Source organism: Lissotriton vulgaris, unplaced genomic scaffold, assembly GCF_964263255.1.
Source record: "Lissotriton vulgaris unplaced genomic scaffold, aLisVul1.2 SCAFFOLD_417, whole genome shotgun sequence".
NCBI classification, from domain to species: Eukaryota; Metazoa; Chordata; class Amphibia; order Caudata; family Salamandridae; genus Lissotriton; species Lissotriton vulgaris.
In genome coordinates, this window is record NW_028250820.1 from 249,014 (window position 1) to 265,857 (window position 16,844).

Consider the following 16,844-nt stretch of genomic DNA (forward strand, 5'->3'; position numbering starts at 1 on the left):
AACTAACTTAAACATACTTAAAATACTTACATAACATTAAAATTAATAAATAATTAATATAAATTAAAAAAATTATACATATATATATATATATATATATATATATATATATATATATATATATATATATATATATATGTGTGTATATATATATATGTGTGTATATATATATATATATATATATATATATATATATATATATATATATATATATATATATATCTCTACAAAGTGATCCTTCGACTCCGGGCGCTCAGCCGTGGGTGCTCTGCATAGGGGCCGGATCCAGGCCCAAACATACAATTTTCTCACAAAGGATGCGGCACACAAAGTTCTGATTTATTCACAATTCGGTTTATTACTCCAGCTCAGACCAACGCGTTTCTGCCTAGAAACAGGCTTTGTTCACGGTAAGTGAGCAATCTTCTATGTTTAATATTTATCCCACCTGGCTGTTAAGGTGCATTGTGGGACTAGTGTTAAGGTGCATTGTGGGACTAGTGGTTCATAATTACAACAGTAACAATTTCAATACTCTGACATACAGTATTTCTAACTATTTGTTTTTAATCTGGAATGGCACCAAATCTGAATTTGACTTGTACTACTCCAAACTGTGCAACAATAACATAGGACTAGAATTCACATACAACACAAGTAAAAAAGAAATAGACTTTGTGTGCCGCATCCTTTGTGAGAAAAAAAAAATATATATATATATGTTTATTTTGCAGTGGCACCCTTGCACTTTAAAATGTGAAATCCGCCCCCATGACAGTGTCATGTGATCAAGGCCTCGTCAGGCCAAAACGCGTCATGGCGGAGTGGTGATGGGCTAAATAACATTTTCACGCACCATCATTGGGTTTGCCTCGTCTCTTTTCACGGCTGGAAATGCTGTTTGGACGACAACGTACCGTATATATATATATATATATATATATATATATATATATATATATATATATATATATATACATAGTATTGATAAAAAATATACAATATATTTACCATAGGATAGCGAGAGGGTTAAATTTACTATTACCACTCCAGTGAGTGCAACAGTAGAAAAAACATTGGATAGTGTAGCAGTAAAAATTACTATTCCCACTCCAGTGAGTGCAACAGTAGGGAAAGTAAATACTTCATATATAAATAAAAATAAAATAAATATTACTACCAATTACAAATTACTTACCAATTAACAATAAATTAATTAACAATTAAAAAATGATTAAAAATTTGATTTAAAAAAAAGAATTACAAAATGTAATTACTTACAATTAAATTACTTCTCACCCTATTCGCCTATAAACCCACAACCCACTACAGAAAATAAATTAATACAATTAACATAATTATCAATTAATAAATTAATTAAAATTAATTACCCATTACATTTTAATTATTTACCAATTATTAATTAATTAACAATTAATTCAAAATAAATACAAATAAATAAATTAACCTGTTTAATTATTTATAATTAAATAACTTCCAACCCTATTTCCCTATAAACCCACAACCCGCTACACAAAATAAATTACTAAAATTAACATTTAGATCAATTATTCAATTAATTAAAATTACCAATTAATTACCAATTATATTTTAATTAATTAACAATTATTAATTAATTAACAATCAATTCAAAATAAATACCAATAAATAAATTAACATATTTAATTAAATATAATGAAATTACCTCCCACCCTATTCCCCTATAAACCCACAACCCGCTACAGAAAATAAATTACGAAAATTAACATAATTATCAATTAATCAAGTAATTAAAATTAATTACCAATTATATTTTAATTAATTAACAATTAATAATTAATTGACAATTAATTCAAAATAAATACCAATAAGTAAACCAACATATTCAATTAATTATAATTAAATTACTTCCCACCCTATTCCCCTATAAACCCACAACCCGCTACAGAATTATATTACGCAAAAATTAAATACCATAAAAATAATTAACTAGTATAAATAATAAAATAAATATACACTTTTCAAACATATACTAACATAAAAAAACAAATTGATATTGACTTACTTACCTCAAATTCGATATTTTTGGAGTCTATATTCTGTCCATTCTTTATTTTTGTAGTCTATATTCTGTCCATTCTATATTTTTGTTGTCTATATTATGTCCATTCTATATTTTTGTTGTCTATATTCTGTCCATTCGATATTATGTCCTTTCTATATTTTTGATTCGACATTAATGCTATCCTATTCGATATTTTTGTAGTCTATATTCTGTCCAGTCGATATTGTATCCATTCTATATTTTTTAATCAATATTAATTTAAATCAATATTAAAAACTCGATATTTTGAGTGTATACCCAACAGCTCCACAGCCACATTTTGATGATCCAAGCACACACAAACTATCAAGTCACGCAAACACCTGAGAAGCTATGACTACGGACTGGCCAAACAGCAGGGCCTGGTAGGATTTTAAATAATACCTGAGATTGGTATACCACAACTGCCTGCCTGCCTGCTTGTACAGACTGAACTATGGGTCGCAAATTAGAGGAAAAATGCCCCACTTCAGCCATAGGCATCCAGTGAACCTCAAAGACCCCATACTTTTCACCCCTGTAGTGCTACTTCTTATCTGTAGACTGCACGATTTAATTAAAGTACTTATGTTTTATAAAAGAAAAGTACTGGGCATGACATACATTTATTGTCGCGATTGTGTGATTGTTGAGTTCAGAGCCTCTACCCACCCACGCTACCTCCAAGATGCCTTTGCTATTTTGAGAGTTAAGTATGGTAGGGATGTACTTGGCTCTGTTAGCAGCACCATAGTAGAATTGGTGCCAGGACATCAGTGGTAAATGACTCGCACTACCACGGAAGAACACCCTGTGTGCTCTTTTGAACCACAAACTGGCCAAGTCAGGAGCCAAGAAGATATGGATGTTAACCATGGCCTAGACTGATTTAAGCGTTGTAGTTCTTTGACTTTAGGATTAAATCATTGGTGGAAAATACCTAATATTTGCCTATTAAAAATGCATCGGAGGAAGTGAGAATGGGTTAAGTTTAACATTTCCATGTGGGTTATAGTCAAGTTTTTAGTTAGTATGAGGCTTAAGGTCATGGTTAGAGTTTGGACTAAGTGAGGCCTAAATCAAAAAGTAACAATAAGATATTGGTTATGGTTAGTTTTATGATTAGTGAAAGGCACATGATCAGAGGTAGAATTTTAAATAGGCTAAAGTATTAGTTTTAGGTGCTAGGAAAAGGGTTACAATTGTTTTACGTTAGTGTTACATTAGTTTATGGGACATGGGTAGGAGTATTGTTTGGGCAAGGTAGAGTAAAATTAAATGAGTTAAATCGCATTTTTCCTTGTGAGGAATGTTGCAGTAGCATCATTGTGATTGTCAATGTAATACAAATAGAAACATATTTATTTCATGCTAAATCTATCTCATGACTTTCTTTGTCCTGACATAGATCTCTAAAAAGCCTGATTCGGTGGCAGAATATGTACTTATGTTTTTGAGAGCTTGTTGTTGGGCCTTATCTGGTCCTATTCCATTCACTCAAATTGGACCCAGACTTTTCTGGCTCTTGTTTGACAATCTATAATAAATGTATGATGTGAATTCAAACCCAGTGTGATGATTCTGAGAAAGGACGAATATAGTATGGCTGTGGCATAGCACGCCACACACAAGACTGAAAAAAAGCTTCTAAAAAGACTTAACCTAGCTTTGTACACTTTATTATTTCATTTCAAAATATCCTTTCAAGTGTTTCCCCTCACTCATCATCTATGAAGTGTTTTACACTTCTTGAATCACAGCTGTGAAAGATTCATTGAACTGCATCTCAGGGGTGTACGAGGAATAATTCTGTTCTATATTTATTTAATCTACTGAAGGTGTGGAAAAGTCCACAGTCTCTCCTCCCTGCCTGAGAGAGAAGCCATCGTGGGCAGAGAGTGAGTCGGAGAGAGAGAGGGGGGGTGGGCGGGGCGCTGGGTAGAAATAAGATAGACCACTGGGAAGCCAAGTTTGCTGACTTCTTTGTTTGTAAAGGATTTCCGTGTTTCTGTGTGCTTAGGTACTTGGAGAGTCTCCTGAGGCAAGCCAGCAGTGGTTTAATCATCCAAGCTCCAGCTATGCAGACGTTTGTGAACCTGCACAAGGACGGGAGCGGAGACCAGAGCTTCCACGCTGAGGAATATTCCGATGTTTCAGGTGAGAGAGACAAAGATGTTTGAACTGTTGCCTCTGAGCATTCCTTATTCACTCGATGACTTTTTTTCAGACAAGAGAGCTTCTGAACTAGGTTTAGATATAACATTTTATTTAAAAGACTAGGGGGCAGATGTATCAACATCCATGTTTGCGATTCTCAAATAGCGATTTTTTGAGAATCGCTATTGAGAATTGCAAAATGGGATGTATGTAGAAAATCGCAATTTTTTTAGCGATTTCTTAATATTCCTTATTTGCGATTAGCAAATTGTGAATCGCAATTAAGGGATATTTTCCCATTCATTTCTATGGGCCAGGAGGCCCATAGGAAGGAATGGGAAGTTATTCTCAATTTGCGATTCGCAATTTGCTAATCGCAAATTGAGAATATTATTAAGGGTGCAAGGGTGTCTTAAGGACACCCTGCTGCACCCCTGAAATGTACATGTGTGCGCATATGGCGCACATACATGCCCTAAGGGCATGTATGAGCGCCACATGGCACCTTTACAAATGCCAAAAAGTGCATTTGTAAAAGAAATCGCAAATTACCACCAACTACAAGTTGGTGGTAATTTGCGATTTCTTAGTGTGAATCGCAAAACTCGATTGCTTCTTACATAGCATTTAAGGAATCGCTTTTTGCGATTCCTTAAATGCTTGCGCAAAATTAAGGAATCGTAAATTTTGCAATTCCTTAATTTTGCGATGCCATGTTCTTCATACATCGCATTTGCTGTTTTTTTTGTTGCAAATGCTGATTTTTTGCGAGTAGCAGCTTTTGCAACAAAAAAACGGATGATACATCTGCCCCTAGATGAATTGCCCAAACAGGATAGGACTGGGACAGAAAATAGGCCGGGGCACCAAAATAAAAGGGGCCCAATTAGTGAATTAGATAGATAAAAATGCGGCCTATGTTTGCAAATTGTAAGCACATTCTGTACAGCTGTTTCGCAAGGTATAGAAGACTGCATGCATTTGAGTGCGCTAAGGGAATGTTTGTTTGAATATCAGGGAAATTAACAGTAACAACTGGCCCAGCAGACAGACCATAAACAGGCCCATAAGCAGCCAAAAAAATGATCCACACACTGCCCAGTCAGACCAGCCCATCTGGCACTACCTAATTGCCCTGTAGGCCAGTCTGACCCTGTGCCCAAATAATTAAGGTGGTGTATGTTTTGTATTATTGTCAGAATCGTTTTGATGCATAAGATGTGGAGTCTATAGAATTGTGTGTCTCTAGCAAATATTACCCAAAAAGATCAGATGATGGACAGAATGCTGATTTAATCAAACATTCACCCCCAGTCACATATCTGGGTTAACTCCATCTTTTTTTGCATGCTACCCATTCCAGTTTAGACCCAGCCATATGCAAATCAGTCTTGACCATGAACCACGTGGGAACGTCCTGCCCAAACTGCCAGGTAGGTTCCTCCCTGGACCAAAAACAAGCATCCTGGGACCGGTTTCAGGGTAACACCCCTCATCAGACAGGCTATTTTGAATCTGGTGGCGTAGCGAGCATGAGACCTACATCTGGGCATACCCTTCTCACTTAGGGAGACAAATGCAAAAAGAACAGATGATGGACGGAATGCTGAATTATTCAAACATTCATCCCCAGCCACAGATCTGGGTTAAATCCATCATTTTTTTGCATGCTATACCATTCCAGTTTAGACCCTGCCATATGCAAATCAGTCTTGACCCTGTGCCCCTTGGGAATAGTCCAGCCTGAACTGCAAGGCAGGGTCCTCCCTGGACCAGAAACAAGCATCCTGGGACTGGTTTCGGAGTAACACCCCTCATCAGGAATGCTGAATTAATCAAACATTCACCCCCAGTCACAGAATGGGGTTAAATCCATTGTAATTTTGCATGCTACGCCATACCAGTTTAGACCCAGCCATACGCAAATCAGTCTTAACCCTGTGCCACATGTGAGCTGTCCGGCCCGAACTGTCAGGCAGGGTCCTCCCTGTACCAGAAACAAGCATCCTGGGACCGATTTCGGGTAACACCCCTCATCAGCCAGGCTAGCTTGAATCTGGTGGCGTTGCGAACATGGGACCCATGTTCAGTAGCGAAGTGAGCTAAAGAATGGTGATGGATACAACCCATATCTGTGACTGGGGGTGAGTGTCTGAAAAGTTTCAGCGCTCCGTCCATCAACTCATTGTGTTTGCTCTGGAAAAAATAACAACCAACAATAAGATGATAGAAAGAGCGCTTGAATTATTCTCAGCCTTTGATGATTGCTCAGGACTCATTCCAGAGCATTGTTTTCAGCTGCTAAGCCACTCGAGAAAGAGACCGGAAATATAGCAAATCATACTTGGTTCTGTTCAAATAGGAATAGTCTAGCCTGACCAGCCAGCCCCCCTTCAGAAGGGTACACATGCAACCTTAAAACGGTTTCAACCTAATTTGATAACTAAAGATGACTGAAGATAGAGTGTGTGAAAAGACAGGCAGGGGTTAGGGGTGTTTGAAAAAAATCTAACAGAGAGAGCGAGTGAGTGACACAGGAGTACATTGAGAGTGCAGACAAGGGACGAAAAGAGCCTAAGAAAAAGGAAGAACATTAACTCCCATTGAGTGCTAATTCAGAACTGCCACTGAAAAACAAGAAAGAAACATAGTTGCCTGATCTCAGTAGTGGAAGGATATACTCAACCTGTTAAAAAAAGAGCAAAACCTAAATCCTCAATGCCAGGTCAGACACAAGAATAGGGAGAAAAGGCATTGAATCAGGAAGCATGGAATTGAAATAGACAAATAAGTCATCCAATCATGAGCATTGGTATGCCCCAAATCCACAGTAAGTATATGTTAAAGCATTGGTTACAATGCAGTCTGATAGAGGCAGGTAATATAACTGTTAACTGTTGCGCGGCTGCAAACAAACAGATTTAAACAGAAGTTGCATGCTTGAAAGGAACAAATCAAGATAGCTCAGGAAGGTGCTGCCTCTGTGGAAGCTTGATCTAGAAGCTAACGATTTTCACGGCTAATCGTTGAAGTATCTGTGCGTGGCAGTATTCCCGGAAATAATGATTAGGGAACCAAACTTGGAAATTAGCATGTTTAGTCTGACAGCCTTGCAAATGTATTGTTAGTGTCAGCAGTTCAACTATAGAAGGAACACTGTTCCACCTCAACTTCTGTGCACTTTCCCACATTATGTAGCATAAGAGTCAATAAAGGAAAAAGGGGAGTGTATAATATCACGCTACTGAGCTTGGGGAATGAGGTATCTGACACTAACATTAATTTGTCTGAGAAATGTAACAGAAAAAGGGAGAACAAAACAAGCCCTTGTGAGTGTCCATCGTGGCCCACTACTCAGGTAAGAAAACCTCTATTAGGAATTACATCTGATAAGGTTCTGAATCTTTTGTTTTATCATAATGTTCTTCTTGTGATCTTCTTTTCAATAAATTTCACAAATATAATTACATTATTTTCTGTTAGGTGCTCTCCCTAGAATTCTCTGGATATAGGATTCTTCTTCAGTTCAAAACAAATGCAAAAGTACTGGTTGAGTATTAGAAATACACATACCAAATCATTACATACATTTCAAACATCATGATACTTTTATTTACATCACTTCATAGCTTTATTTATCTCCCACCTTTTGACTATGTATATAATTCAAAACAGACACTCATGCACCTGTTGAGAATTAGACATGTCCTTACACAGTCCTTACATATATGTCATAAATTGTTACTTCCATCAATCATCTGGTTTATATAGCTACCATTTTCTCTATACTCCCCTAATGTTTCCAAAAATCTTTCTTTCCAAAGAATTTTCATGCATCACAGTGATTTTTTAATCTCTTTTTCTCAATGCATGTTGGGTAATGTAATACAATTTCTGAGGAGAATTAATATTTCATAATTTGTGCTATAGAACTTTACAATGAAACAAACTGTCTTGAGCCATTGCTAAATCTCCTGTGCAAACCCCTTACTTGACTTTTAAGGCCATGTTGTATGCCACTCAGAGCACTCAGCCTCCATTGCTGTACACATGATTACTAATTTATCCTCCTTTCTGCTCATAAGCAATCTACATAATTCATATGGTAAGAATTTAAATCCTAACATACAGGTAGATGTCCAAAAAATGTGTATAATAAAGATATTACCAGAAGTAAGGTCGGCTGTAAATACTGCGTTCAAAATATAATTTACAAACATTTGTCTAGTTGATTGCAGATTTTCGATTATTAAATACAATGGGAAATTTCCTTGTAAACAATATTGGAGACAATATTATGTCAGATGATAGCCTAACAACAATATTCTCATACCATACTATTAAAAAATAATCTCTCTTCCAAGAACATTACTTATGGCACCTCCTCTTTCTGGTTTCCCCACATTTTCAATAACTTGGAATCTTATTTGGCTCAAAATATGAAGACAATGTAAAGTAACTCACTACAGATCATATTAAGTTGCAGATGCATGCATCACTTTTATGTTGTGTGATTCTTGTCTTGATTTTACTATGATTTTCCCAAGTATAAAGTATAGTAATTATCCATGGATATTTTGGAGTTGCTTAAACCCACATTGTTCATGAAAGCAACATTTCTCTTAAACGGTTGCTGGATATTATCAAAAATGACACCGTGATTACATTGGATGAGTAGCAGAAGGAAGAGCAAAATGGAGTAAAGTTTGGTTTTGAATGAAGACTGAATTTTGATGGAGTTAGAACAAAATGGGGCATTGCAAGTGGACATACTGGCGGTGCTGGCTGATGTTAACTAAGATCATTTTACTAAATATAAAATAACCCTATGTCTGGTAATACTGTCAATAGAAAGGTACCCTCAGCCATTGTTTTGTGTTTGCCTAAGAGGAATGGCGGGGTAATGTTAATGGAATGGATGTTGCCCCTTCCTAAAAAAAATCTTTGTTGTCATCAGTGCTGGTCTCACCACTTGGGTTCCTGTAATGTACTATGAACAATTATGCCCCAAACTACCATCAACGAGCTTTAGTTTTCCAAAAATATTGTGGACCACTCCATTCGTAATAGTTCAGCTGAGATCGCAACTGGCCTATCTAACTAGAAGTCTTTACAATGCAAACTTATGAGAGAGTGATCTCATTACAGAATCCTGCCTCACACTTAAATTTATACATCATATCGCTTCGGTTTCAGATCCGAATATGTACCCATCTTATCACCCCAGCCATGATCTAAGATTGTCATCACAACTAAATATGGATCACTTTCCTTAAAAGCCACAAGAATCAGTAGTTGCTCTAAAACTGTAATTTTTAGATAATGGCTCTGAAACTTCCTCTCTAATCTCTTCATACTGTGCTCGCTCACTTCATGGAGGTAATAATTACTATTTATAGATTGTGGCTGTCACCAAGGAAGGTATCCAGGTGCTGTTGGATAGGTGTAACTGGATTACAGAAAGGCACTAAAAAGTAGCATTTTCAGAGATTTGTAAAAGGGTAGCTTGTCATCATTGAGACAAACAGAAAGAGAAAAGGAGTTCAAGTTTTAGGCCACTAATAATTAAAAAAACACCCTTCGCCTCTCCAGAAGTAAAGGACTCTGGGGAAAATCAGAAGATGAAGTGAGGCAGAATAGAGAGGGCGAGAAGGAAAGTAAAGCAGGAATTTGGATTGAGGTTATCTTGGGCCTTCCTTTTGGAAATAATGATGGTCAGAAGAGAGACAATTGAAGGCAATACATTAGGAATATAGAGCCACAGAAGAGAGGCCATGACAAAGAGATATGATCATTTTTGGGAAGATTGAGGATGAGGCAGTCAGCGACATTTTAGATGCCAAGAAAACAATTGAAGGCTGAGGATGGGAAAACTAAGACAAGGGAATGCAGTAGTCAAAACAGGAGAGTATTATCACCTGCAACATAGTCTGATGAGTCATGAGCGAGAGAGAAAAATACAATTTTTATAGCGAAGATGTTGTAGTGAGGATATATTTATGATTTAGCATAAATTAGTATAAGCTTGGCGGCCATGTTGCTGCTTTTGCACACATTACTATATACCTTTGTTTTCGAGAATACTCTGTGCGTTTTCACATGAGAACTGTCTGCCTTTCACGTTTCTTGCTGTACTCCGGGGTCTTCGTCTGCACATTATGTTCAAGGTCAAAAAACAACATCCCTTGTTAATCTGCTTTGGTCAGCCCTGCGCACATAGACACAATACAAGAGCACAGCTGCACTTCAAAAAATCGAGTGCTTTTAATATTGCATTGCATGCATGTTAACACACTGGAGGAAAACATTTCCAGTGGAGAAGAGCTGCGCTTGTCTGGAGATGTAAACCTTTGCATCTAGACTCGGAGGTATGGGGTCACCCATGACAAGCCCCAGAGGTCTTCTATAATTAATTATAATCAACTAGCTCCTAGCACGGGGAGGGTGGTAAGGGGCAATAGTCCTTTTTCCACTATCTTTATAACATGATATCCCCTTTTGTATTCTATGGAATTGTAACAATGCTCGCTATATTGTGTTTATGCATGTTGCTGCTAGTATTGTCTTGTATACTGCATTATAGAGCACGTTAGTTAAAATAAACATTTTAAACTATACTGTGTATGGTCAGAACAAAGAAAGTCTTTAGTCTCCATGCATGTTCCTTTCCCTTCGTTGCCATTGTGAAAGGATCTTCTGGACACAGTAGGCACAGTTTAATGTTCTTTTTATTGGAGCTCGTAAATCAGCATCCAGACTCATCTAAGTCCTCCAACTGAATACCCCATATATTCTTTTAAAACCCCCAACATTCCTCTGCAGAACGAATGACATCATAATGTGATTACACATTATTACACTGTGTCTCTGATGATTCACTTTGTGGACAAGTATGAGAGAGTAAGCGAAAGAGTGTTCTTGTTCCTGCGATTCCTGTGAAGTACTAAGTGACATGTTCTAGGATGTCTAATCATTGGTAGCTTCGCTGTGGTACGGAGAACGAATGAGACACTATAGCTAGTCAGATTGGGGTTCCTGGTATTGAGGTGGGTTGTTGGTACACCACTATACACCGAGGTCCTGGTTTCCTGCGCATGCTTGTGGGTCACTTCCATGGCAGTGGGCATGTTATAAACGCCTTACATATGAAGTAGATTCAGCCATAATCGGAGAGCTGAAGTGAGATGAAATTCAAATGAGTTATCCAAAGGAAAGAAAGACTGGAGCTCAGTCTTAGTGATTGTTGTCCCACCAATAAAGAAAGATTTTGTTTTGGCATTTTTTAAACTGCATGTTAATGTTAATATAATTGATTTCTGAGGATTTAATTTTAAACTCAGGTTTGTCATAAAACTATTAAAACCATTTAAAAGTTTCTGGGGCCAATTACTGATTGTGAGATTAAAGCTGCGTTGTATCATCATTACATAAACTCAGGGCTTTGTATAGGGAAACAATATAAAATAAAAACAGAAAATGTGCCTTTATACCGCCCTGTCTGACTCTGCCGGCTAAACCGCGGTTTCTCAATTATTGATACATTTAGCATTTCTGAAATCAAATTGACAGGATCATTTTATGTCAATATTTATTGGTTGATAAGCCTTGTCTTATCAAAAGTATACTCCTCCCTTTCCCATTAAAGGGATGCAGAACTAGGGAACAAAAAAGGACTTCTGCCAAAGATCTACCCTGAATTAACATTCAGGAGATTCCAGATCTACATTAGTCAAGAACAATAGTTAGGCTGGAAGGGCATTGGCCCTTAGTCCTGTCTGCTTCGTTCGTTGACAACAACACTGTAACATCAACCTCGTCACAATCAAACATGTTACAAAACAATTAAATAAATACAATATCTAAATTAAGCATTTTTAAATGGATACTTAGGGGTTCATGTGGCAGTGTGATTAAAACGGTAACCCTCGTACAAAAGTCTGTTGTAGTTTCTGCTACTAATTGAACACTGTCTACTGTTTTTAGACACAAGTTCTTGACTTTAGAATATTCCCCAAATATATGAAACCTTCTGCAATTAAGAGTTTGCTAGCTGCTCTAGTTCCTATCTGATATGAGTAAATCAAGTACTAATTCCTGGACCTTTCAGCATTAGGCTAATGTTATTTATGATGGTTTGTAAATGTAAGAAGTGAGGTTACTTGATTTTAGACCTACGTTAAATAGTGAAAATGTTCCCTTTTCTAGCTGAAAATTTATCACAACGTTTTCAAGAAGCATTTCTTACATATAGATAATTCCAGAGTTCCATTTTTGGAGGATCAAAATCTCTTTAGAAACTTGAAAGGGGCTTCATTTTATCTTCTCACATAGAGTGTCATGAGCAAAAAAAACCCGCAATCAATTTATTTCTCCCAGTAAAAAGATAACTCCCCAAGTCTAATCAGTGGATTTTCCCGAACTGTTGTCTGTGGGAGAGAGTTATATTTTGTGGATTTCAATGTTATGGCTTTGTGAAATTCCTATCTAATGAAAATAATACTATCATGCATTTTATATGTAGCAATTACACATTTGGAAGCAAGGTTCACATTAAATTCTCTTCTCCCATGCTATTTTTTTCAGTCTCTGCCCACTTTGGAAATGCTCTTTTTGGAGATAAAAGCTAAACTTTAGCCTTTAAAAGAATACATTCACTGCAAGATTCTTTCAAGTTTCTAACTCCTAAGAGTAATTTTTGAAACCTAACTTTAATTTTCCTCATTCCAAATATATCCTTTAAAGGAAGTAACTAGATAAAAGATGCCATCATATTCTGAAGGGTTCTGTTAATACATGAAGAACGTTTAAAACGCACTTTTATCATAGGTTACCGAGCAAATAGCTTATTTTTGGAAGAATGCACATCATTAAGGCATTAGCGTTAGTGGAGTCGCGGAGCTTCAATGTTTACATGCAACAAAATGTTGGGTTGAGGAGTTTTTACCTGACAGTAATAAAATATTTTATATCTTTCGGTCCCATTTTCGAAGCATAGTTTTGTAGTTCTGTTTTTAACCGTTCACAAGATTGGCATCATAGCTTATTTTCCCAGCTTTTTCAATAGCGTTTCAAGAGACCATAACATTTACAAGATTCAACAGAGCAGGGATAGTTGTCTTCGCTGGTGAAAGTAATACCAATATACCTGTTGGGATTGGGGTTATTAGTTGAGAGGGTTGAAGGTCCTCTCAATAAAAAACACAATCCTTGTCAGAGTGAACCACAAAAGTCACAAATTAAACCTGTGCCTCACCCTCTGGTAGCTTGACCCGAAAGTAATCAAGCTTAATTTAGAGGCAATGTGTATATTATTTATGAAGCACTTTAACAGTAATGAAGTGAAAATGCCACACAACAAAAATCCCAAACAAATTTAGAAACATAGAGTTAATTTTAATAAATTAAATGAAAGCAAAATTACAATGATCCAATTAGTATGTTATGTTACGTTATCTGCATTTATAAAGCACAACGGTTACCCAAGGGTGTCCAGGTGCTAGCTACTATCCTCTGCGCATTGAGCGTTGTGGAGATCTCCACGTTGAAAAGCCAGGTTTTTAGTCCCTTCCTGAAAGACAGGAGATCAGTGGCATTTCTGAGATGGAAGGGGAGATCATTCCTGGCCTTTAAAGCACAAGCAATAAAGCTTCTCCCTCCCCACGTGGCTTTTTTGTGGGGGTACCGTTACCAGTTTAGTTCCTAAGGAGCAAAGAGTTCTTTCGGGCATGTACCATTGGAACTGTCGCTGCAGATAGTTTGGTCCTGTTCCTTGTAGAGCCTTGAAAACGGTGCATAGAGATTTAAAATACACCCGTTTCCTAATTGGCAACCAGTGAAGACGTTTGATTTCCTTGGTGATTGGTGCGAATTTAGATGTACCGGTGAGCGATCTAGATGCCGCGTTTTGCAACAGTTGAAGTTTGGTCAAAAAGCGTTCTTGTATGTTTAGGTAAAGACCATTACAGTAGTCCAGCCTTGATAGGATGAGTGCTGTGACAACTGTCTGCTGACTGTCAGCTGGCAGAAAGGGCAGTACTTTCTTAACCATTCTGAGCGAGTGAGAGGTGGCTGATGCACAGCATTAACTTCTTCACCAAAGTTAAGCTTGTCATCGACAATGACTCCCAGGTTTTTTACCTTCCTGGTGGGTTTGGGAAGGGTACCCAGTTTCTCTGGTAACCAGTTTGGGGTCCAAACGCTGGCATTGTTTCCAAAAAGTGTGACCTCAATTTTGCCTGTATTTAGCTTCAGGCAATTCTGTGCCATCCATGTCCCGACTGCTTCCAAACAATCATGGAACCTTTTACCTTTTCCAGATTCCTATCCTGGTAGCAGATACACAACAATCTGAGTCATCTGCATACGAGGTGAGGCAAAAGCCAAAGGAACTAATCAGGCTGGCCAGAGATGAAACATAAACATTAAAAAGTGTAGGGCTGAGGGAAGACTCCTGCGGCACTCCACATGGTTGGGAAAACAGTTTGGAATAGAATTTACCCAGTGACACAATCTGTGATCGGTCGATCAGGAAGGACTTCAATAGCCTCCACTCTTTACCCTAGACCCTGAATGCCGACAGACGATCCATCTGCAGATTGTGATGGACAGTATCGAAGGCCGCAGAGAGATCCAACATAATTAACATGGCCCTGCCAACCTGATCCAATGTTTTCTTTAGCAGCAGAATTATCGAAGCTAACTTCCATGCTTTGGGGAAGTGCCCTGATGCTTTGGGGAAGTGCCCTGATTCGAACCTAGCATTGAACAGGGTGATGAGAGATGGGGCAATGGGTTCTGATGCAAGTCTAATCACCGAGACTGGACAATGTTCATAGGGTGATCCTGATCTTGCTGACGTAAGTCGTTTTTTAATATTTCTTGTTAATATCGGTGCAAATTTATCAAAGGAGCTAGTAGCTGGCTTGATTCCCTCAATCCAAGTTCCTGTCCCTGCTGAACTAGGGAGGTTGAAGGGCAAGAAGATGACCTCTACCTTAATCAGGAAAAACTTCACGATGTCCTTGCGTAGTTCCTGGCTCGACTGAATTTTATCTGGACCGGGAGAGGCCAAGCTAGACACTGTTCTAAAAAGTTCTTTAGCAGAGCTTTTTGATATATTAATTTGATTTGCAAAGAAAGTTTTCTTGGCATTAAATAGGAGTGGTTTGTAGGGCGCAAAGCTCTCTTTTTTTTGCTTCTTTCTCCTCTTCTTTATATTCCTTTCTCCAGTTTCGTTCCAAACATTTACAAAGAAGTTTTTGTTTTCTAAGTTCCTCAGTATATCAGGGGGTGTTTGGTTGTGATCTTTTGGGAGACAACATTTTTACTGGGGCAAGTTTCTTTCAGGCTGTCTCCAACCAATTTGTATAACAAGAGGTGGCCTCCTCCACTCCTGTAGGCATCGGGTATGCACTAGCGATAAGCGTCTTTTCTAGTTCTATGCCCTTAACTTTGTTCCAGGCTCTTGTTTCAATCTGGCACCTGGCACCTAGGGTCCCCTACGTCAATGCGTGATCTGGAAGTGTCAACTCAAATTGTACAGCAGCATGGTCTATCCAGGCAAGAGGTAGTGATCCTGTGTACATGAGTCGGGGGTGATTTGAAAAGATTCCATCTAGGGTATGCCCTTCTGTATGGATGGGGCCTGTCACCTGTTGTCTTAGGTTGGCACTAGGTATTAAATTGAGAGAGACCCCGTGCAAACCAGGGGAATAGGGTACTAATACATAGTAAAAAGAAAGGGATCCCTTGGTGAAATGATTAGACACAACCAAAAATGATATGGTTGTTTTTCTTCTAGCCCATATATTAGAAGTGAGAATAACTAACAAGTCAGTAAATTCTAAAAAAACATATTTTATTTTCAACTTTAGAAAAAGATTTATGTGTATATTGCACAATTTAAAAACAGTACATAATAATTACATTCAAGAATACATCAGTATACACTTCATAATTAAAAAATGACAGTAAAACCCAAAGTTTTTATTAAAAAGGTTACTAAATCACTTCTGATCATAGACGAGAGAAAGACAAAGGAGAGAACAAATAACAGACAATCCTATTTGTCATATTAGTACATATCAGGGAACTTAAATGTAAGAGGCTAATCCAGGACACACTCATAATGTCTATGGAGAGAGCTCTATCCCTTGATTATGTGATTTCAGGCGTCAACGCGTTTCGATGGTTAATCTCAAATTTTCTGACCACCTTTTTCAAGACAATAATGAATATGTCCTCATATACCACTGGCACTGGATGGTTGAACTTGGCAACCATCCAGTGCCAGTAGTATAGGACTATTTTTATTTTTATTATTCCACTAAAAGAGATCTGGCGTTAAGCAGTACACGTTTTAGCGGGTTTTTCTTCAGCTTCTCAGTTTTTGATTTAGAATGTGCATTACTGTGCTTTATGGTTTGAAATAGGATTCTGGGCAGAGTGCTATTACAGATGGGGCAGGTGACTGAGAGTGAGGAGGGCCTTGTTTAGAAAGTATGACAGATACATCCATTGTTCTTTTCTGCCGTGTTCAGGTGCAATAGATGAGCTCTGGAGTACTTTAAGATTGTGCTATGGTCTTACTTAAAAGGGGGAGGGG

General features: G+C 37.6%; 1 protein-coding gene across 1 annotated transcript in view; it reads left to right on the forward strand.

Moving 5' to 3' along the window:
- Positions 1–16,844, forward strand: part of LOC147663105 (nck-associated protein 1-like) — a 1,078,872-nt gene that overhangs the window by 225,135 nt on the left and 836,893 nt on the right. Inside the window, exon 6 of the mRNA XM_086950676.1 lies at positions 4,104–4,240. Coding sequence (XP_086806802.1) covers positions 4,104–4,240 — 137 coding nt within the window. The remainder of the gene's footprint in view (positions 1–4,103; positions 4,241–16,844) is intronic.